Raw genomic sequence first — 24,694 nt, 5'->3', positions numbered from 1 at the left:
TGTGCTTCCTTAAGGACAATAAGCCAAGTTCTTGTCATAGTGAAATATGGAATAACTCCATTGAAATAAATCTTAATTATGCTTGAGTCACTACTCAGTGTGACTTAATTAAGAGCAGAGCAGTGAGAGCCTTTTAGGTAAAAAAATAACGCTGATTATACAACTACTTTACTTCATATTTCTTCCTTCCCCCCTAGTTCCTTTCTTTCCCACTGAAGAAAATTTTGAAACTAGAGTTGCTCAGCTGAACTCAGATAGATATTAGCATGTAGCAGGTTACATCCTACATAGGAAGTTTTTGAGGTAAAAGGCTGAGAATGATAGTCCTGAAAGTAATCTCTACATTATACATGCAAGGTTCCATGCATTCATACCTATCTTGGCCATAAAAAGTACGTTGATTTGTTAGGCAATAAATTTATGAAACTTCAAGTACTGGACTACAGAGGTAAAACCTTAATTCTAACAAAAAAGACAGGAGTAGGTTAGTTACAGTTAAAACAGCCAGTATGGAAAAGTGTAATGGAAAAAATTACAGGACACCTCCACTCCAGCCTCCTGAATGCAGCATGCAACAATGGCTATATAGTATAGACAGATACATTATTCAACAAGCATATCAACAATGAAGAGGTTCATTTGTCATGGTTTCACTTCTTGCTGGATAGAAAACATGCAAAGCCATATATATCATGGAAATAAACCTGTTGACTTCAACAGAGTTATCTCAACAGTGAACTTAAACTAACAGTGAGGGAATGAAACCAAACAAAGTAGGAAAATCACACAGAACTCTTGCCAGCTTATGTAGAATATATATATATATATATATAAACAGACATTAAAGGAAGATGTACACCATCCCAGGGAACTTATGGAAACTGGTTTAAAAAAAAAGTATAATGAAGATCCAATATGCAGCATAGATGAGAGTGTCAAATTGATTTGGTGTGTGGGCTATGTCCTATGTTCACACATACATATGTAGCTCCAGCTGAGCTGAAGAGGTGCCATGAGGCTGCAGAAATGGGTCAAAATTATTGAAAAATCCTGAAAGCAAAACAAGCAAAAAATAGGACAAGACATTAAAAAATATGGACTCCCCATCCCCAAATTGTTCTGGTGTGGCTGAATTATAGAAAAAAAAATCACTTTTTTAGCTTGAGAAGAAGTTTTCCTTGGTCCACGGAGACTGATATATCTGCAGAAGTAACAGCTGCAATGGTCTTTCCTGGTAGGTCTGGAAAATGGTTGGTAAGTAAAGTAACAAAATGACTTCCATGGAAGATCTGATTTGTTTTTTGCTCCATTCCTGCGTTGACATCGAAATAAAAAACTCCTAGTCCCAGAGTACATTCTGTGCTTTTTGTGTCTCCCACTGCACATGTATGGTACTGAGAGAGAAACTGGTTTGACATCTCATTATACTCTAGCTCATTTGTGTGAGCCCACCCTCAATATTAACATCTCCTGATTTCTTAGCTCACTATTCTCCCTGGCAATTGTATAAGCTCTGTTTTGCATAAAGGCCTCAGAAGCCAAACATAATTTTTGAGCTGAATTACACCAGGGAATTATCCCTAAAATAGACTCTTGGAAGGCAATTTTCTAAGGCTTTTTCTTTTTTCTTTCACTTGATGTTTGGACATTTTAGGTGGGGTTAATCTCACCAAACTTAGATGCATTGGCATTGCTGATAATCTGTGTCTGAATTGCTCCGAGCTTCCTTTACCACCAATAGTCAGAAACAGGCATTTTAAAGGTGTGATTCATTTACTCCTAATGAACAGATGTAAAAAAGATGAGAGGTATCTGTCCCCCTCTTATGTCCATAAAGGAAGCTTTGATATTAATATCTACATCGTCAACATCCACAGTTAGATGAGATGAATCCCTGCTTTGATGGCTTTGGAAAATGTTACGTTCTTCAAAACAATGCATGACAGAGATCCCTGGGATACATCTCTGTGGTACAAGAGAAGACCAATAACTTCCATTGTGACACACAGAGCAGGTGGGAAAAAGGACACCTTCAGAAGTGATACACAGGGGTCATAGGTGTGCTACGATAATCCAGTTTTGTATGGACAGTGGAGGAAATGTAAGAAAAGGTATAGAAGCCTTGACATTCAGAACCAACTGTTCTGAAAAGGTGGATATTGTACAATGTCTTTGAGATGCAGATCACAGTCAGTAAATACTTCCCAACTAGAGACACATATAAGCCATAACCCAACATTAAAACATCCCCGCTCTTAAATCTTACCAAACTATTTAGACCTCAGTTTTGCAGCTGACCCTTGAATATCTTGGGTCAAAACAATAACCTTGATCTAGATACACCTGAAGTTTAGGTCTGGATTCAAACTTTGGAAGCTTTGCCTATCTAGAAAGTTTACCTTTCTCTAAAACTTGTTGCACAAGTTGAACAATCAAGAGCTTTGACCACTCCTATAACACAGAGGTCATTTTTTGGCAAATGGTAATGGAAAAGTACAGAAAAGACAGAGAAGAGAAAAACTGCATATCTTGAAAACAGAAGCAGTTAATGAACATTAGAACTGACATTCACATGGCTTTTTGTGCTGCAGGTGAATTTTGTCTGGCTCTCCCTAACCATGAAGCAGTAGAAAGAGGTGGGAGATGTCACAGAACAAAGAATCAACTTCTTGCAGAGATTTTTTTAGTGAAACATATGTACATACTCTCGTCAGCAAACTCTGCATGTCTGAGACTCAGTTAACCAGCCACAAATAAACACGTATACACATTTTGGAAAGCAAACTGCTTCCAGATGTCTTTTAAAGGTACCCACAAGTAATACAAAGTAGATATAAACACTCCATATAGTGATATCTTTACATAGTGTCCTCATGGATACTATATATTCAGGAAGACGTTGCTCATGTAGGTGATGCTATACCATATTCCAGAGAGTAGAAAGCAAGCCCTTTTAAAATACTGAAAGGGGAGATGGACATGGCGAGCTCCAGTGCTGAACTGGGCCAAGAGCAAACTGAAATGGCTAAATCAGTTTTCATCCCTTCTCTTGGGCTACTATGCCGTATAGCAGAGAAAGTCATTCATAGTTCTTTACAGTACAATTTCTAGTGTCACATAGTAACTGTGGATTTTCTGCACTCTTCTGTGAAATTTCAACTGCCAGAGCAAAGCTTTATGTTGCAGACAATCAACACTCAGATATTTAGGAGTAATAATAATAAAGACATTCTGCCCTCCCCTCCCCTTCCCACAGGGGACTGATCTTTTTACAGCTAGGGGTTTCTTCAGCCCCACGCAAACCTGTTGGTTTTTTTTTTCTTTTTCTTTTTCTTTTTTTCTTTTTAATGTTGCAAGTATTTGACTGATGTTTTGCTTAAGGAAGGCGAAAATCCCACTTCCTGCAGCATATTGCAGGGATCAGCAAACATATCCCTTCATCTGTTGGACCAAATACACAATAATAATACTGTGCAAGTGCTCCAGAGCTGACTCAGCTGTAACACGATCACATTATGTCTGTGATATGCAATCCATCATTACATTTAAAGCGCCTGCTTGATTAATATTCAGTATTTAATGTCAACACTGATAAATTAGGATTCAAAAGTGTTACACTGCAGGAACTGCAAATACTGCTGCAGTGGTAATGGCCTGGGTTAGTTTCATGGGATCTGCTAGTTCAAGGGGAATTTCACAATTCAGAAATGCCAAAATGCAGGTATGGTGATAGCTACCAGCTGTGACCTCTTGGGATAAATGGCATGTGTCAGTTTTAAAGACACTAAATGTTAGATTTCCAAATGGTCAATGATAATTTCTTCTCTTATATAAATTCTCTTATATAAACAATAACTCTCTCCCTTGGCAGTACAGCTTTGCCATCTAAATTCACACTAACTTGAACTGTGGTGTTGTAGATATACATGATATACTGAAATTGGGAAGTACTTTGGCTTAGACTGATTTAAACATCGACTTCCCAAGTGCATAGGTTTTATCTTAAACAACTTGCTCAAGAAAATAAGAAAAAAAATACCATGGCATTTTTAAATCTCTCTTGGTTTTGTTCCCTTTTCTCAATTGCAATGTTTTGTTTGTTTTCTTGTGGACAATTTTGTCAAAGTATTCTGTCTTTTTTTCACTACTGTTTACTTAGTGGTAACTTTTCTTTTCAACTTTGCTTCAGTCTTAATTATGACAGAACAGGTAATTCCCATTAGAGCTACAGTTTGAGATACAGGAACATTTAATGGCCAATAGACTCTTCCCTGGTGGAGAATGAGGATTCAAAGGAAATATTTGTGATTATTTTTACTTTCATTATTTTTGTTAAAAAAAGTTTGCACCTTGATGTGTCATGAATACCCCTTCTTGATCTTCCTTTGCCTTGTCAGACCTGGCCAGCACAAGCAGCTGAGATCTTTGCTCTATTTTCCCTGCATCTCTGTGCAACGCTTTTTTAAAAAGAGGAAATATTATGATTTCTGAGCCTTTCAGACTGCTGTCACATGATCAGGATTCTCCTGAATTTCTATGCATTCGATCTCTTCTCGTTCCTTTCTTTTGGCTCGTTTCTTTTTCTTGTGGTGCTTTTTGGAAGGTGGGAAAAAGGTTAGAAAGACAGGCAAAATAACAAAACAGTGCAGAAGTGTGCAACTGCCGGCAAGCAGCAAGCATTTGAACAGTGTGAAGGTCAAGTTTGAAGGCACAAAGAGAAGGGGGACCAACCCTATAAGAAAAGAAGAAATGTTCTGCAAAATGGCTGTCCCATGCTCTTGGAGGGAGTTCTTTATACACTGAGTTCGGGTGTGCTCAGTTGCTAGTACAAATGTATAAAGCAGGGGTGCACAGTGATCTATGGCAAAATTCAAAGTGTAGATAAGGCACAGTATAGAAATGCAATCCATGTCTACATTCCATAAGGTCATCAAGCCAAGGACACCCAGCTCTATTGAGGTGACACTGAGAATTAACCAGAAATTTCCCAGAGGGTGGATAACCAGGAAAAAGGTCAGTATTAACACCAGCAGGATGCCAAAACCAGAAATCAGGACAGGCATAGTTACTGATAAACCGTAGTGGTCCATGAAAACAAAGGTAGGATTGAACACAATGAACTTGATGCTCTGTATAAGAGAGAGCGGTCTCAGCTTCTCCAACAATTCCACTGCCTCCCTCTGTGTGTTTTCACTAGTCCTGGCCACCAGGTACAAACGAGAAGCAATAATGTTGTTCTCGTCTCCAGCTTTGGAGAAAATGATGTCATTTTTGAAGTGCTGGAATTCTGGCTTTTTTAAAAAGGAGCTCTGGAGGATACTGATAAAGTCACTTTTGTTGGTTGCACTAATGTTACCCACTCGAAGGTACTGGTAATACTGTTCAATCCAGGACACTGTGTTGAACCCCTGGCTCAGTGTTTTTAGGTCTTCTTGCACAGTGCCATTCCAGTACTCCAGAGGTTCATAAATATAGAAGCCTATCACTGGGCTGTAGTTGCTGAAATACTTTTGCTGTATGAGGGCATAGGATACACTTGGAGACTCACTGGCAAGAAGGTTGATAATGTTGGCTCCATCGTTAATCTGTAAGCACCCCATAAAGGAGAAAGAGGCATAGATGAGATACAGTATCACCACAAATGGTTTGACATAGATGTTGGTAATCCACTCATTGTAATGCTCTCGGAGGAAATGCTGGATAAAGTGATGCTGGTACGGGTTGGTCTCATGATGAGAAGTATGCTGATGACCATCGTTCATCATGGTCTGGAACCACACAGGTTTCCGGTCCAGGTATTCTGCTGAAGGGATTTTACAGCAGAAGATGCTGTGATAACGATTCTGCTCCAACTGGCCAGCAAAGACCAAGCAGGAGCCGAAGAAGGAGAAGATATAGAAATAGTTTAACAGGATTGAGACACACATGTTCTGGCAAAAGACTTTTACAGCTTCAATGTTGGTGAAAGGGCTTGCACCCATGCCGAAGGCTATGAAATACAAGGAGCTTGTCATTGTATAGGAGACCATGACATCTGAGTAGGCATCTGCTACTCTGTCCTTGAATGGCAGATTCTCTCTGGTTCGACGCCATCCTGAAAGAAGTTCAAATACTCCTTTGGTTCCATGACCTGAAATGAGAAAACAAAGCATATACATGTGCACAGATAAAGGAGGTCGACTTTTTCATCCTCCAGCAGTCAAAAAAAAAAAAAAGTCAGCTAAGATTTTTTATGATTTTGTCAGCATTTAAACAAATGAAAAATTGTGATGTGTCTGTGTAAAGCTAGATACCAGAAATAATATGCAGATATTTAGATGAACAGCCTGATATTCTGAGACTTTCAATGCTTATCATCCCTGCAATGAAATAGTGAAATATCATTCGAAAGACACCCATTGATTTTAATGAACAATTCCCAAATGAACTGCCTATATAAGAAAAAGGAAAACATTAAATTTAGCTTAAGTTCAGGGTTCTTTCTCAAAATTCCTTGTGGCAACTTACTGCGTCTCTCAAGGTTTACGGGATTCATTTTGAAACGCTTACTAATACAAATCACAACATTTTCTTCCAGAAAATAGAAATTAATGGTGTTATTGGAGAAATAAATTGGTTTGACCAAGAGACACCTTGGTTCTTAATGCATGACGAAGGAAAAAATATACTGCCATCAAGTAACCAGACGAATTTGTATGATGGTTGTCTACCTTCTAACTAAAACTGGCACTTCTCAGTGATTGTGTGCAAATTTCCACACTATACTAAAGCTGACATGTTGGTGATAATGATGGAGAGTATAGGATTGGCTAGTTCCTTGGTTCACACTAATTGTCTGGAAAACTTATGTTTTCTACATGATTGTCTCCCTCTCTCTCTCCTTCTCTCTCAGCTCCTCCTGGTGAGAAGGAATTCCTTCAGTTCACATAAGCAGACATTCAAGAAAGAGACAGACGCAAACAGTGCTCCAGAGGTTCTTATTTTGTATTAAATTCTGAGAACTATTTTAGACATATATTTTTTTCTACTAGAAATGGAATCTTAAGACAGATTTCCTGTCATTTTACTCATCACAGCCACAGTCCAGAAAATCTACAGCACTTAAACTTTGAGACAGAATGAAAAAGTTGAAGCTAAGCTTACCGGAAAAGGTTTAACTTGTAAAAGATATTCATTATATACATATATATATCCACATAATTTATATGTGGATTATATTTATTTGTTATATATCTAATATCTATATATATAGATAGATATTATATATATTACATATATATAGATATACATATCTAATATATGTATCTATAAACATATCTAATATATATATATTATATCTTACATATATCTAATATATTATATATATTAGATAGATATTCTTTTCTTATACATTTATATAATGTATATTATATATATATATATATATCGGATGCATAATATATGTATATTATGATTTATATATATATCATTCTATTTACCAGTAAAGAATTACACTTTGGGAGGAAAAAATAAGATTAAAAAAACACAGCTAAAAGGGTTTGACTATCAAACAAGTTTTTTGTTCAAAAAGTAAAAACACATTTTAATGAAAAAGAGGAATGTTCTCTGCACTTTGGATCAAACCCTGGTAAAATTCTGAACAAGGTAATTAAACACCTTACTGAGCAGAGAAAGAAGTAGGAGATTGCAGGTACTCCTGTCTCTGTGTGCCTCTGCTCTCTGCAGTAGAACTGCATGCAACAAACCAGAAGCTAATTTTCTTGTAACTAAACCAGAAATGTGACCAGGAGATTTACAAATAATGAAGTGTGTAATAGTAAACAAAAAGTCTGTTGAGTTTGTTTTTTGAGTTAAATTGTTTGGTTTCATACAGCTGCTTATGTTGCCCAAAACAGACTCCTGACAGCCATTCTAGACAGGGTAGATTACAATATAAACTGACAAGTTCTTCGAACGTTACCTGTTTTACTGCAAATCAGTATCCCCAGTGAAAGATAAATATACAGTAGTACAGAAATCTTGCAGTTAGCAAAAAGCCTGTGTGGCAATACTGCTGTCTTATGAATCAGTATCTTGGTTCAGAAGGGACCTTGGAGTCCCTGGTAAGTTTAGGGTGAGTCAGTCCAAATTCCCAAAGCACAGTTGTTTTGTACACTGTCACATTTGGACTGTCAAGCAGAAAGAATCATCTCTTTGGGCTGTGAAAAGCTGCAGAATTAAATGACTAGGCTGTGATTTTATATTGTGCTTAAAGCAGAAGTGTAGGTACCCTGTGGTGTGTGGACCAGGCTGGCTGGTCTTCACTTCCAGTGCCCATGGCCTGGCATGGCTTAATATAATGCTATAGGAGCTGTGTGTTATTCTGTTTTGGGGACAGTAGAGCACAGTGATTTTCCTCAAGTCTGTGCTCACCCCATCTAATGACTGATTTTGAAATCCAGACATTTCTGATGAAGGGCCCTGTAACGTACAACATTATGTCTTAAAACTTGTTCATATCCGATATGTCTATAGTATCTCTCTTTCCAGCTTCTTGCCCCTTCTCTTCTAGTTTTAGGAACCCCTCTTTTCTCTCTTTCTTTGTTTTCTTCTGTTATGAGGAATGCAGAGGGGTTGAAAAGCAGTACAGGATTTCTACTCCTATTCCTGCTATACTTCCTCCCACCTCCCTAACCCATCCAGCCTCTTCCACCGGGGGCAGAAGGATCACACTGAGCAGAGATGCTTCTTTCTACCTCTGAGTTCCACCTCATACTCCTACTCTCCCAAGTGCCCGTCTGTGATCTAAGACTAAGGGAAACCATGGTTTACAGAGCTCACGTTGTGAACCCTCATTTAGGTCCTAGCTGAGACTCTGATAACATCTTTCTTCTGTTCTCCCTGTAACATGACAGTAGCCACACTGATTCAAGCCAAAAGTTGCTCTACCTCTATATAGTTGATGTTACAAAGTACAGGGACAGATTTATTTATTTTATTTTTTTAAAGACATTGGAAGCAGGGCATATATAGAGCAATTTTTCCATTTCAGCTGTGAGAGTCTGGCATTTAACCAAAAGGTCTGCCAAAACCAGAGGCTGTATTTGCAACCTCATGTTTGGAGACGTTGAGGGACGTTTATTCATCTGTCAAATCAATTTTTAAATTCACTCATACTTTTGGCCACCAAAACTTCCTGCTACAAGAAGCTCCATAACTTTATTACTTTCTGAATGAAAAAATACATACGTTTGTTTGGTTCAAACTCTGAGCCAGTATAATTTTATGGCTGAACTAAGCAAAATGTAAACTTGTTGTTCCATGAGTAATGGCTTTAATCAAACCTCCTGTCCAAAGGATGTGTCCTTTTTTCCCAGAATCGCCCATGTTAAGATTCACAGCATCCTTCCTCCTTCTGACACCTCTCCTTGATCACATGTCCACAGCTATGCATGTGCTCCCTGGCTGGCTGTCCAAGATGCATTTGCTAATTTGCCATCTGGATGTAACAAATTCAATACCAAATAGTTGAGTTCTGCCTTCTACTCCTTGAGGAGGTACTAATCTGGGACTTTTTCCTCTTTCTAAAATTCAGTTTTTATAAAGCTTCTGTAATTGCAATAGTCTATGAGATCTCTATCCTTCTTCTGTAGGCCTCAATAAGGGCCTTCTGAAATGGATTCATAATTTGCAGTGTATTGTTATATGTACGGAGACAATAACTGTGGGTGCCTTCTGTTAGAAATCAGAGCTAAAAATAATAAGTAAAGCCAAATTAAAAAAAAAATTTAAAATGTTAAAACAGGTACTATGGATCATTGTAATGTCTTTAAGTTGGAAATTTATTAGAAGAAGTCCTTTCACTGACACAGTCAGAGCTATGATGAACTGGCACTTTTCAAAGAAGCTTTAGGTGAAGGAATGCTCTACCAGCTCTATCAAAAATTTACAGTAATATTGATTTTTCTCTGCTTGATCCAAGACCTCACTTCTCTACCCACCTGCAAGATTATGTTCACAGTTGCATCTTTACCATGTTTTTGTAAGGATACATACCTCTTTTTTTTTTTTTTTCCTCCCAGTGATAGTGATACATACCTACTTTTATGGTCTTATGTTTTTTGTTTGTGAAACATATGGGTATGAAAAGACTACCCAAGTGTACACACTAGTATATATGCACTAACTTGTGTTATACTCAAAATTTAAATATTCTAATTAAACTCAAGAGTTTTTTGTTTGTTTGGGTGGTTGGTTTGGTTTGGTTTGTTTGTTTATTTTTCTAGCAGAGAAAATAATGTCTAAAGGAAATAAAATATTGATATTTGAACATATTTTAACCTCACCTGTTGAGTGTGAAAACTGACATTAATTTTTGTGTGATTATTGCACAAATTTAAAACTTACAGATAACTTAAACTTCATCTGTCTCACACAAATACAGGGATTGGAGAATACAGTGCAGTAATTCCCTTGCTGTCAATAGAAGAAATCTTGCCTTGACTGGTTTTCCCACATCATTACTCTGATACCAAGTTTTCCAGTCAGCCTCTGTTCTTCTCCCTAGATAAGCAGGTCCATTGCCCTTTCCCACAATGGATACAAATCCATTTTTTTTCTGAACTGGACAGAAACCAATATTTTCCTGACATTTCTGATGATTCAGACACCACAGTCTGTGAAATTCTATTCCTTCAGCTCCATCACTAATGTCACTGATAAAATTGACAATGGAGCTAAGTTCACTGAGCAGTTCTAGGAAGGTTTGCAAGGTCTTTGGCTTTGGGTCAAAACTGTCAAGTTTCTCTGGTGTTAACATGACATGAACGAAGTACAGCAATTTTTTATTTTCTAGACAAGGAACAGTCTATGACTACTTAAGAAGAGAGAAGACAACAGATAGTATAAATCCATTATTTGTGAGGTTAAGAGAGCAAATAAGGGAGGCTGTAGAGAAGATAGAAGTTTATAAAGCTTTTGCTGCCTCAATTTTCAAAACAAAAGGTTAATTTTGACAAGATATTTACCATCAGTTTGAAGAGGATAGGGATGGAAACCAAAAGAGTGAAATAACATTGAAGATCACTTGATTCTATTAAATTTATTTAAACTGGAAGAATATAGAGAAGTTAATCAATTAGAAGCTGAGCCAAAGCAATCTCTGAGCTATTAGCAGTCACCTTAGAGAATGAATGTTAATGGGAGGGTCCAAGAAGAATGGCACACACAGTACCTATATCTTCAAAAAGGAGAAAGAAGAAGACCTGCAGATCCCTAATGTTCAACAGATTAATTCATATCTCAAAGATTAAAAAAAAAAAAAGAATTACAAACCAATTTACCATCAGTGAGATGGTAGGAAAGTGATCAGAAAAATTTAATATAGATTTATAAAAACCAAATAATTTCAAATGAACCTCATTTCTTGCTTTGAAAAGTAACCATCCTAATGGAAAGGAAACCTGATATCTGTCTTAGTAAGTCTTTTAAAATCATTCTATTGGATTTAGGAAGTTTTAAAATGTTTAGTATCCTAACAAGAAAATTAAGGGGATACTTCCCAGAGGAAGACATAGGAAATATATATTCATCTGGTTGAAAGTATGCACATAAGGAATTGTTTCCAATGATCTATCAATTTTCAGAAGGACATTTCAGAAGGATATTTTGGCCTAGTTCTTTTTTGATATGGACACTTGCAAAATTTTCATGTGAGGCTAAAGTGGGGAGGAATTCAAATCCTCTGCAGAACAAGATTAGAATTTAAACTTGGAGAAGTGGTCAGAAATTTCAGAATGTTAGTGGATGAAATTTAATGTAGATAAACACAAAGCAATAAATTTTGTGAGGAAAACAAATGAAAGAATTACTTAATAAGCTATAAGAAGTAAAGAAGATGTGAAAGGGAAGATTGTTCAAAGGCTATGGAGAACTTCAAAGTGAATAGGGAGTAAGTCAATACTATCCCTTTACAACATGTAATAAGCTTATCCTGGACTGTATTAACAGAAATAGCATACAAGATTTTGAAGGCAATAATTTTGTTTAGTGTGATGGAGGCATAAGCTGGAGCACTTTTTTGAAATGGGGTATCATATTTAAAAAAAAAAAAAAAAAAGAAAAATTGAGGTGAATACCTTGGGGAATAAAACCAATAAAGGATAACCTGTTTGTGAAATACAGAAAGCACAAAAAAATACTGAATTAATTGTCCTTTTTTTCCCTTACAGACTAGAACATGGATGGACACTCAACAACATTTAGCATGAAAAAGTTATTATAAAGAAGACAGCAATCAATTATTTCTCATTTCCACTAGGAGGAGGAGAAGGAAACATCAGCTTCATTTGCAGAAAAAAATAAATAAATAAAAGGAAGGGAAAAAAAAACATATTTAGGTTAAATATCAGAAAAAGAAATCTTTCTTTCTCTAAGGTTTATTAAACACTGGAACACACTATCTAAGAAGGTCATAAAGTGTTCTAAAAAAAAAAAAAGATTAAGAAATGTCAATGCAGGTGCTACGTATATCCCTTCTTAGTACTGTGAGGTGAATTCTGAGGTCTCTTACATCTCTGCTTTGACTTAAGATAATGAAGTGCCTAACTTTGGTTAAGATACTTCAGAGTACCTTAGTATGAAAACCAACCTTCCTTCAGCGTTGTCTTCACATGACTTTTCAACATTCATGTTGCTTCTGCCACAACCTGTCTACTTCTTGGGGTAGGAATTTCATCTGAATTTATCATTCATCATAATATTCATCAAGACCCCAGTATGAAGCCACTAGAACTGCTGAAAGGAGGTGCTGGGTACTGCCAGTTTTTGTAAACTTTCTAGGAAGGAGGGTGAGCATGACTATGTGCTCTTTTGCATCAAGGCATAAGGAAAAGAGTTTGCTTCTATAGGTGATATCCACGTTGCCTATGCTGTATTTCAAACAGAAACTGCAATAGGCACTGTAATGTGACTTTTAATCTGTCATGGTTTTGTCTAGGATATAGTTAACTTTCTTCATGGAGGCTTGTATGATGCTCTGCTTTGGATTTTTGATGAACATAGTGGTGATAAGACACTTATGATTTAGTTGTTGCAGAGCAGGGCTTGCACACAGCCAAGGACCTTTCAGCTCCTCGTGCTGCCCTGCCAGCGGGGAGGCTGGGGGTGCACCAGGAGCTGGGAGGGGACACAGCCAGGACAGCTGGCCCAGGCTGGCCAAAGGGAAGTCCCATACCATGTAGCATCATGCTCAGCAATAAAAGCTGGAATAAAGAAGGGGGGGCTGCGATCAGAGTGATGGCGTTTGTCTTCCCAAGAAACTGTTATACGTGGTGAGCCCTGCTCTTCTAGAAGTGGCTGAGCACCTGTCTGCCGATGGGAAGTAGTGAGTCAATTCCTTATTTTGCTTTGCTTGCACATAGCTTTTGCTTTACCTAGGGAATTGCCTTTATCTCAGCCCATCAATTCTTGCACTGATTCTCTCTCCCATTCCACCTGGGGAGAGTGAGCGAGCAGCTGTGTGGGGTTTAGCCACCTGCTGGGACTAAACCATAATATAATCACAAAAAGTATCATATGGCATTAAACTACAGGAAAAAAATAATAATAATAAAAAGCTTTAGAAGCAAGTACCATAGCACAGCTTTACTCAGCATTGTTGCAATAAGATGCTCAACCATTACATTCAATTTTCATTAACAGCCACACCTGTAATCTTGTCGTGTGTATACAGACAGCAAGGGCTGATTTCTTTGAAATCATTAAAGTGGACAGGAAATACATTTTAATCTAAAATTATTTGCTGATTGTCGAAAATGAGCTTTCCATTATTTTGTCTAGAAAAAGCAACCTATAACTGCTTAAGGGTGGAATCACATTTTTTTTTTTTATTTTATTTCTCCTGGGAGTAGACAACCAGGGCATATAGAGACTTTTTCCTTCCTTAACATTAGAGAGCCCAATTCATCTTCTGTAACAACTGGGCTTGTTTTATCTAATCAATGCCTCATGATAGCGGGGGCCATGGCCATTAGTAGTATATTGGCATGACCTAATCTTTGTCTAATTAAATGTTTTGAGACCACATCATCTATTTGGGTGAAACAGAGCATTAAGCCTGCAGTATTCAGAAGGTGAGGCCATGAACTAATGCTCTGTTCTAGGCTTAAACTTTATAAAGCTATGAATTTATCCAGGACTATTTATTTAAAAATATGTCCCTTTTTTAGATAGCTTAGGCTCACATAATCACTTTTTTTTTCTCATTTCAGCACAATATATGTAGGATTCATTTATTCTTCTGCCTAATCACTAATATTAGTACCCCTACCTTCATTTTGAAATCTGAGGCATAAAGAAGTTAAGCAAACTGATCACTGAGTGATAATTGTTAATTAAGGTACTCAGTTGAGCAAGGAAGGGATATAATTTTATTTGCATCCACATAAAAGGCTACATATAATTTTAACAAAAATCAGACTTTTAACAAAGAACTCAGATGGTGTGTGGTGAGAAAACCCTCATTGCTAATATAGTGAAATATCAGCTTTCTTAAAGCCAAAGTCAAAAGCTGTGATCACATCACCATCCCAACAAGGCTTATTTCTGCTATGTTATCTATCTGTCAGACATCTTCCACTGTACTACTTTTCAGGTGTGAAGTTTGGCATTTCAAATTTACCTGCAATTTAAGTTTAAGTACATGAAATGCTCTTCACAATAGCTGACCCTCACTCTGACATGCAGCTAGATTATTTTTATGCAGTTTAGCCAGATACTGGGACACTAATTTGCAGATTTTCTTGACCATCCGGACAGGAGCTGATTGTACTTTCCATGGCCAAGGGCCATTCATGTATCAGAAGGGAAGAAAGAATAGAAAGGATGATTAATCTACTTCTTTAAGGAGAGTCAATAAAACTGTGGCATCTCTGTGCAGAAGGCAAGAAGAATTTGAAACCTGGTGAGACCTCATGCACCAAGAGGATAGATGAGGAAATGTGTACCTCAATTTAGATCCTCTTACATGAAAGTAAATCCCAGGGCAATGCATCTGGGTAAGAACTTAAAACTTGGCCATGAGGCTGAATAAAGAATTTTGCAGCTTGATTAAGGATAAGAAAAAAGGTAGCGTACTTTGTGGGAGTAATCTAAAATATATGTGGATAAAAGCATGGTTTCCTTTTTATTTCTCTACTTATACTCTAAAATAATTGAATTGTAATCGAACACAATTGGATTGCTGGCCATACCTTCTTTATTTAATTTTTGGTTGTGTGCTTCATTAGTGGCAACTTGGGTAACTAAGAGGGTCTGATCCACTAACTAAGGCAGGTGAGGTACTAAACCTCTCTCACAGTAGTTAATGCTTCAGTGGTTAATGTTTCTGTATCAGTCCAGTACCTCAATGAGAGAAGTGAAGTAGGTTCTCATCCTACCTTTAAGACGCTTGGGATGGTTTAGAACTTGTGGATAAAGGATATAACTGTGGAAGCAATGTCCTCCACTCACTAAAATTTTCCAAAGATTCCTTGAGCCAAATTGATTATCAGTGCTATTATAGTATCTTCTGGATGTCATTGAGCTTACAACAACAAATAAATAAAGTCTATCCAAGATCTGCTGATGAGTCTCCTGCAGAAATTTTATTTTCTCTAAACATAAGATTTTCATCTGGACATGGCTCTTTGTGATATAAAAAAACATCTAAACAGAAAAATTAAATCATTTCTAGGTACATTCTCCTTGTGATGCCATGGCATATGCATTTTTTCTCCCATTTGAGCTAACCAGATTTATGCAGACGTGCTGACAGAGGACTTTATACCCTGCTGTGTCTTTTCATCTTGAAAAGTACACAGAGAAGAATTGTTCTTTTAAATGACACATCCTTATCATAATAAATTGGCTAATTTACAGAGCTGGGTTCAATAACAGGAGTGTTTAAGCAAGTGCAGTGAAACCTCAGCTAGCTGAACCATGCATCTTCAGCAACAAGGACCTCAGGGAAATCTCCTGTGCTACACAAGAGTGTTGGTATTGCTAGATTTTAGCACTTTCAACAGAAACAGAAAATGCATTTGAAGCTAGTAGTAATATAAATGAAGTCAGTTATGCCTAATGGATATTCTGAATTCCTTAAAACATTTCTGCTAGTGAATGGCCACCTTGCAGGCCTGCACCCATTAGTGGCTCCCACCTCCCAGTGGTGGTGTATCCCCATTGCATTGTGAATCCCTTCAAAAAAACAGCTGCAATCCATTCATGCATCTTGGGGCATTTCTATTAAACATTAAGACTATGACTCAAGCCTTGATGTGTGCTCCATGTGACTGCATTTATTTCATTTCACTTTTAAAGGCCCTAAAAAAAATTCTGGGAATTGCTGATGAGACCAGAACATAAAAAAGTTTGTCTCCTCATGGGTATTTCAGTGGAGTCTGACAAACATCAACCCTGTGAATGTTTGAGGCTAAAAAACAATAAGGAAAGAGGAAACACTTGATTCTGGCTGGTATATATTGGCCTTTCAGAACAACCCAGTACCAGACGATCACTGCTCCCACAAAATATTGTAAACTTCTTCATCACTGCCAGAGCTGTAGTAGATGGTATTGTGAAGTGACCACAGCAGGAGACGGTGACTACTTTAGACTAAGATTACATATATGCAGCAACTCTCCAAATGAAAATGCCTCTCTCTTGTCATTGGTTAAAAGATTTAGATTATGAGCCTGATTTTAGACTACTAAAATTATGTGATACTAGTCATATTTTCTGTCTTCATCCTGGTTTCTTAAATCCTTCCATTGGAGAAGGAAGTCTATGCAGAAGCATATGCTGTAGGAGAAAATAACCTAATGATGTACCAGTCATAGCAAGTCTTTTTGTTATTTTGCTTTCTAAGATCCTGAGGAACGCCAATCTGTAAATAACATCAGCACCAATCTTTTGGAAACACAGATGAAAAGTTATGGTTCATTTGTTCTTTTAGTCTGCTTCTACATGCTACCTTCAGCTAATCAGCTCCAAAGTCTTTGCCAGCCCCATCAGTCTACCCTTTCCCATCCACCTCAAAATAAAGAATCCCAGACATAAGCAACCAGCTTATGTCTATCTGAGTGAAAGCACACAGTGATCATTTACTTAGACATATCCCTTCTCCACATCCTCAATCTTTTATCAGTTTCTATTTCTCATACTTTAGACTCTCCAAAGCAAATTCTGTTATGGCTGCTTATATAGAGACCAGCATAACAGGACCTTGATCTTGATTTGAATAAGAGTAATTAATTCTTACATGAATTTGGCATCTTGGATTTTAAATCTTATTCAATTTGGGATCTTTCTTATTGAAAAGGCCTTTTTAGAGCTTCACCTCAAACAGCACTGTGTAGAAGCTCAGGACTGAGCACTGGAGAAGAGCCAAAGACTTGCTAGTTCAGACCTAAACACATTTCTAAATGAACTATGTTGACACCAATTTGCATTCAAGATTTTGCTTTCTACAATTTGTTATAAGGTCACATTTTACAATTTTTCTTGCTTAGAAGCTCCTCTTCTTGAAAGTAAGTGAAATATTTAATAGCAACTCCCCCATCTCATGCATTGAAACAGAGCTGAACATTCAGCTGAGATTTCAACGGATGTGATTAGTCAGCAGACTGCAAACCTCATTTACTGAGATTTACGTTTGAGCTTATATATGCTGCTTACAAATTGTATATAAACTTGGAATCCCACTTAGTTCTCTGCTGTGCTTAGCAATGAATTAAAATACTTCTTTTCTCATCTAAGCCTGTTAACGAACATTGTAAGCAAAGATTGCACATATGGAAACTGTCATTTATTGATATGGGTTTAAGTGACATAGAAGACAACAGAATGTATTTAGATCCAGTAATTAATGAGTTCATTATACATTAATTTATGCTAAAAGAATAGGATGGATTTGTGACACTGAGCAGCTTTGTTTATCATCAGGATTTTTGACTAGCAACAACCAAAAGAAAATCAGATGAATAAGGTACCAGTGATTCTTCAGAAATGAAAGTGCTCTGATCTAGTGTGGCTTCTTGCATACAAAAGAAGTACTAAACTTGAATTATTATAGACACAATGAGTTTAATTACTTGTTAATTACTCACATGGGAGAGTAGTTGTAGATTCTTCAAAGAATCAGGATAGGACCATCCATTTGCTTGAACAGCTGGAAGCTGTCCTGGACAAAGTTTTGTGTGGATTTATCTCCCTTTGAAAAGGATAAGGAGTGTCTGATAGAGAGTATTTCTTGTACATCCCCACAGCCTAATGTGGCACCATGATTTTAGGCTGGCTGAAGCTCTGTTCCTGTGGCTAGCTTGGTTCATAGTTGTGCTAAAGAGCACAAGTACTGCATGTTGGCTGGAACAGCTCATTTTCAATTGCTATCCCAGGGTCAGGTTCTAGCTGAGAAAAGCAGGGCTAACTTTTATCTCAGTAAGTAGTGCAGGTCAAATACATTCCTTCTCTGATAATTTCTGCCTGGAAATTGCTCCAGCTGGTGACACTGTGGTGCAGCACATAGCATGCCTGCTCTTCACTCAGCCACTTAGGTTTTCCATCTAAACTCCTCATCCTGATGTAAGAACACACCTCTTCTACAATGAAGAGAGAGCTCCAGACTGAAGTGAGCGAACCCATCTGCTGCTAGGGTGATATTTTTAACAGCGCTCTGAGGGCAGAATTTGCTGACATTTGTGTACTTCAGAAAAGAGATGGGAGGAAGGCAAAGCAGGAGGCAGTGCTAGTCTTTTCCTTCTGTTTGCTGGGTGTGAAGGAAATATAGTGGACTGACTCAGCAATTCAGAAGAGAGGAATTAAATCTCCCTTTCCCTTCCCCACCAGCCAAGCCCGGGTTCTGCTTTGCACAAGAGTATGGAGGAAGGCTGCTCTGCTGAGCCAGCATTTGGGAAGAAGCCCTCTGCCATATTTCCAGTTTGCCCTTATGAATTTACCTTGGGCGTCATAGGATGCAGATCCAGGATCCGTAGGTTACTTAAATACCAGGAATCAAACATCAGTGCCATGGGATGCTGTGATACAGGGATTCTTTCAAAAGGGGTGCAGGATGGTTATAATGGTCCTCAGCATACCTTTGCATGGGCAAGAGCCCATTCCTGGACCTAAGAGTTCACTCTCTACATTGCTAGACAAAGAATGAAAAGGAAAATGAAGCAGAGCAAAGAAATGACTCATCCAAATGACTGGGTTCCTGCTCCTTGTATGTAGCTCTCTTGAAAAAATACAACTGCAACATATGGATGCTATTCTGGCTGCTCCATGACTCTCAGCTAGACACATATCAAAAATATTTTAAAACCTGTAAAAACTGTGTAACATGGGCCGGTCAGGAGGTTAAGAGGACTTGCATACTTTCGTAGAGGAAAACTGCATTAAAAGGGTCATTAAAGTCATAGACAACAGATCTGGCTCTGGAAGTCAGTGAACCAAGAAGCAAGCAGAGCCTGAGGGAGTGTTTATGCTTGACCTGTTGATACCCTCATTTTTAAGCACTTGCTATTGTCTTCTATCAGATATAGGATGCTGAGCTAGACAGACCTCTCTGCCTGAACCAATCCAAATCCTTTTCTGTCCCTATGTGTATTCTTGGGCTGACCACATTAAAATCTGTATGCATGTGAAGAATAAATTAAAGCTGTGCAACTCTTCCTGCCCTTAATTCTGGTGTCTTATGTCCCCTAAGTTTTCACTTTACTAATTTTAGTCTTAATTTAATGCCATTTAGAAACCTGTCTTTGAACTGATATAAGTAGTTATCACATTCACTGCATAGTCTCAAGCTTTATTTCCCCTCACCATTTGAACATAGCACTGATTACAAATTGATTCATTTGCCATGGATTGATATAGCAGTGGGTGCATCAATTCCCAAATGCACTACATACATTAATGCATATCATGACCATATGAGGTTGTTAGAGGTATTGCCCCAATTTTATAGCAGGACAATTGATACTAAAAGAAATCTAGTTTTAAAATATCACCAGGATCCATCCATGTGCATAGAGTTGACCAGGCCTTGCTGTTGTCATGTATCACAGAATTTGTATTACAATTTATATGTTTAAATCCTGGTATCAATCAATAAAATGCATATGCTCTATTTGGGGGATTAATATCTTGGTAGAAGAAAATACAGAAAAAAAAAAAGCAAAACAATCTAACAGGCATCTGTTAAAATATGTTGTTTTCCCAGTTCTGAAGATAGAAAATGATGATGCTTTTTGCAGAAGCTCTCAATGCCTTCCTCTGGTGTTCTTCAGCCTTTTTAAGAGACAAGGCTGCCAGTAACAACAATCTCTTTTCTAGCTAGGGTCTGATTTACCCCCAAGTTGCTGCCCAGAGGTCCTGCACAGAGCTGGAATTCAACCCACCAGCTCTTTCCCAGTTTTGTGGTGCATGGCCTCATCTCCAAGCTGTTTCTCGTAAAACCTGGTGAAATGGTTGTAAATAAAGCACAAGATGAGCTTTCATTTCATGGCAAAGCTCCCACAGACATCTGATATACCCAGTGTTGGCATTAAAAATATGAGCACTGGCTTGTGCAGGACTTAAAAAAACCTTTCCCAGTCAGCAGCATTTAGCTGCTCGTTAACGTAGCTGAAACCTGACCTTTAGCAGTCTGTCCCAATGGGGTATAATTAAGCTTTCCACTTAAGTATCATGCTGGCAACACTCAATGTAATCTTAAAGTGATATATGAAAAGTATTTCTGTTTTTTTGGGGGGTCCTTTTTTCTGGGGATACCAACAGTAATGAGCCTGCTGTTTAAGCTGCCCATTTTTTTCTATATTACTATTTTGATATCTATAATTTCAGACGCAAATAATTTTGAATATGAAATCAGTTTGACCGTGTACTTTCCTATTATATCAAGGGGGAACAGAGTGGAAGAAGGATTGGAGAGGGAATACCTTCTCTGACGATTTTTTTTTTTTGTACATATGTCCTTACAGCAGTCGTTGAAGATTCTACATCCATTCTAATTAATTAAACATTTCTAGGGTTAAATCTCTCTCACCGAAGCCAACTCATTCAGTCGAAGCATCTCCATGGCATTATTCATCTTCAGCTTCCAAAATAGAATAGTCACATTTAAATCCTGCTTTGCACCTGGGAATTATTTGGGAAAGTGCCATGGAGAGAACAAAATCATGCCAGGGATCTAACTATTTAATAGAGAATAGAGAATTACTGTTCTGGTCCTCTTCAATAAAGGCTTTTGTGAAAGAGTGATGCTGGTCTGTCAACTGTGCATGCACAAGAAGATGCTGAATTTCCTGGTCTGGTTAAGATATGCAACTTTCGTATTTATGCTAATAAACATGGGTGAGGAGTCTTAATCTCTTTGTGGACATGGGAGAAAGCACAGTGTGCTAATATAGTTTATTGTTCTTTTGTAGGGATGGCTGAAAGCACTAACTTGAAAAATTGAAAGCACTGGTGGGAAGGTGAGCCTCACCTTATAGGAAACTGACACAATAGTACCTCACTAATGTTGGCTTTAGGACCAGACACTAAAATATTCTGTCATTCCTACCTCACTGATTACTGTGTATATTTGTTAATGTCTTCTGCCATTAAGAAACAGACAAGTTTTGCATGCTAATAGGGATTGAGGGCATGATCTCTGCCTCTTTTCCTTCTCTAAAAAGTCTGACAAAGAGGATATTGCTCCCTGTAAAAATCCCAATGCTGTGAAAGGAAAATGGAGAAACTGCTAGATCCAGCTCCTTCAATCCTTCTGCTTTTAATGCTTTTGATTCTTTTTAAACTGTTGCAGTGCTAGTCATTACAAGGAGCTTAAGACAGAGATAACCTGAGCCCAGACTGCAGACCACATTAATTGCTTGATGGTTGTAATTGGGAGTTTAATAAAAAAATCTGGAAAGTAGCAGCCTGTCAGAGTGCTAGAAAAAAAAAAAAGAAAAAAAAAAGGATTTTGCTTACTAAGCTCAGAAGAAATAAAATTATAATCTATACAAGAAGCAGGGTGCTGACTGTTCTTAGTGAATCACTGATCTCGCGGCATACTTCCCGTTATATTACTTTTATGTCAGCAAAGCTTTGTGAGTAGCACTTCTCAGTGCATTGAATTTACTTAGGCAAATAACAATAAATATAAAATGAATGAACTATTTATATAAATCATTGCAATTTAAATGTGGAACAGAATCCAAAATTATGTTTTGTTTTAAAAAGACATTTCAAGAGTGTTTGCCTCCTACAGAAACCTATATATCAGTTGATTTTAGATGATTGCTTCTGAGAATGTTGCCCATTCATCCAAACTATGACACTGCAAATTGCTGTTTCCCTCCAGTTTTAAAGAACTAAAAGTGATTTCACATATTGTCATAAGTTACCATTATAAGACTGAGTCAGAAATTTGTACAGTTTTAGTCTATATCTCTTGAGCTGATAAATGATTGCTGTTCTCATTCATAAGGCTCTGACTGCACTGCACAAGCTTAAAAGATTGCTGAATAGAAACCAGAGCACTAGGGCAAAAGTAAAAAACATTACAGCAAGGAGTATTAAAGTTCATTTTCTTGTAACAACAGCGGAGGTCTGTAAGATGTACCCTGAATCTTCCAAAGTGTATTTTTCAAGAAAAGCAGTAAGTTGTTAAAACAAACATTTATCCCTAGAAAAAATCTTATGTAATCTGCATCTTTGAACCTCTTTTTAAATATAATGTTATTCTAGGAGATGTAATTTCAGTATTAAATATGCATTTTATATATATATATATATATATACACACATATATATTAAATGGGAAGATAAGAACATCATGTAACCATGCTCTCACTATATACAGAGCTCTGCAGGACTAACATCGGAGTCCTGCTACCCCTTGCCATTTTCTCAGGGTTAGCAGTGAATCTTCTAACAGTTCCAGTTTCTGGCGTCCTGTGCAAGAATCCTGGCACTCAATTGAGCAAAATGAAGATTTTTACTCTCTGCTTTCTTCTTCCGTCTTCTCTTCCCCTTTGCTTGTCTCAGAAGTTTAAAGACAATTTCAAGGTGAATTCTGCTACAAAACGTCCACTGTGTTGAACCGCCCCCCCCCCCCCCCCCCTTTATTTTTTCCCTAGGCAGTTCAACTGATTTGGAAGCACTTCTCATGCTTCTGGAAAAGTTCCAGTGAAACAGAATTATCGCCTTTCTAATTAAAGACTCTACTGTCTTAAAAGTTGTCTATGAAATATAAGAGGTCTCTGTCTTTTAATATGTCTGTTTTCTTTGCTGAACATTGGTTAAGCAGTAAACCAAACCACTTCACCTCAACTGCTATGATTTCAGCCAGTAATGGCTCACAGAACCCATATAAAGAGCTAATTAGTTTTATAGGATATTGTTCTCAATAACAGAGACTTACATTACTGTTCTTTTTTTCCACACACTCAATTCCTGCTTTCAAATTTAGCTCCATGAGAGATGTCAAATTGCTATGAATCTCTTAACAACCAGGAGCTGAGAAGAAACTAAAGATTTATTTCCTCAGTGTCAGGGCAGAGCAGCAAAGGAGCTTTTCTGCTATTTCCTCTAACCCATAATGCCTGCCAACTGGCCAGCAAGCCCAAGCTGCCATGACAGTCACACATGTATTTCTCTAAATCAACCACATCTATCCTGGGTGATGCCCCACATCACAGAAAGAAAGAGAGAGGCCTGTGGACCAAAGACGGGTTTTGGACTGGCAAATTTGGAGGCATTCTGAGGATAAACAATTTATAAAGCTCTATTCAACCTGCTGGAGTCAGTACATTGCTAATTTTGGTGTTGCAGCCTGTTCTGCCATTCCCAGTGACATGGGAAAACAGATATTGCTGGAAATGACCATGCCCTGGAAGAGCTGTGATAAGCATGCAACAGGCACAGGCTGCAATGGGGTAGGTCACCTCCTGAGCATGAGGTACTGGGGCTGGCTTGCTTTCCTTCCCCAGAATCCTCATTTCTGCTTCCCTCTTTTCTCTGGGCACGAGAAAGAGTTGCCTACCCTTGCAGGAAGCATGGGGAGGGGATGAAATTGTCATATATCTGGAAGAATTCATTTATGAAAATTAAGAACGTGGCTGAAGCTGATGGTATGGAGAAAAAGGTAAGGGATAAGAGAAAAAGCTGGGGTTGTTTTAATATGAGGGCATAAGAGACCTAGTAAGACTTTGTGAGTACTGTGGGAAAAGGTAGAGAATATAAAGTACTTGGGGAAGATGGGGCACAAGGATGCTTAGCAGTATGGCGAGAAGGTGTGGAGCTCACCTGGAAGTATGGGGGTAGGGATAAACATGTTGGGGACATGAAGAGGGATGCAGTTACGTGCTAGCTAGTCATGGGGACCACAGACACAAATCTATTGAGAAATAGACCCTACAGTCATGGAGGAGTGGGATACATCAGGGCAGATTTCTGGTCCCTCTCCATTGCTGACTGCTCTGGGTTGAGGCTGTCCCACGGTGCAGGAGGGTTAGCCCCTGCTGTCACTTCATGCAGACAGCTGTTGCAGAGGTATGCAATCTGCACTGCTCTCTGTGCTGCTCGCCAGCCGCCTGGCATTGCAGATTGTCTGTTCCTTGCCTCCACGTGCAGGGGGCCATGGTCACAACTATTTCTGTCTGTAGTGATACGAAGCTGTTCTGATGTGCCT

The 24,694-nt window shown here is 38.0% G+C and overlaps 1 protein-coding gene across 2 annotated transcripts in view; it reads right to left on the bottom strand.

Annotated features, from left to right (window-relative positions):
- Window positions 1–2,853: 2,853 nt before the first annotated feature.
- The window catches only part of PTCHD4 (patched domain containing 4), a 91,311-nt gene continuing 69,470 nt past the window's right edge, over window positions 2,854–24,694 (bottom strand). For both annotated transcript variants that reach the window (XM_013194568.3, XM_013194569.3), the window contains exon 3: window positions 2,854–6,130. In XM_013194568.3, the coding sequence (XP_013050022.1) occupies window positions 4,497–6,130 (1,634 nt within the window). In that variant the 3' untranslated portion in view covers window positions 2,854–4,496. The remainder of the gene's footprint in view (window positions 6,131–24,694) is intronic.

The sequence above is a fragment of the Anser cygnoides genome, chromosome 3, assembly GCF_040182565.1.
Source record: "Anser cygnoides isolate HZ-2024a breed goose chromosome 3, Taihu_goose_T2T_genome, whole genome shotgun sequence".
NCBI lineage: Eukaryota > Metazoa > Chordata > Aves > Anseriformes > Anatidae > Anser > Anser cygnoides.
This window is presented reverse-complemented; position numbering and strand designations above follow the sequence as displayed.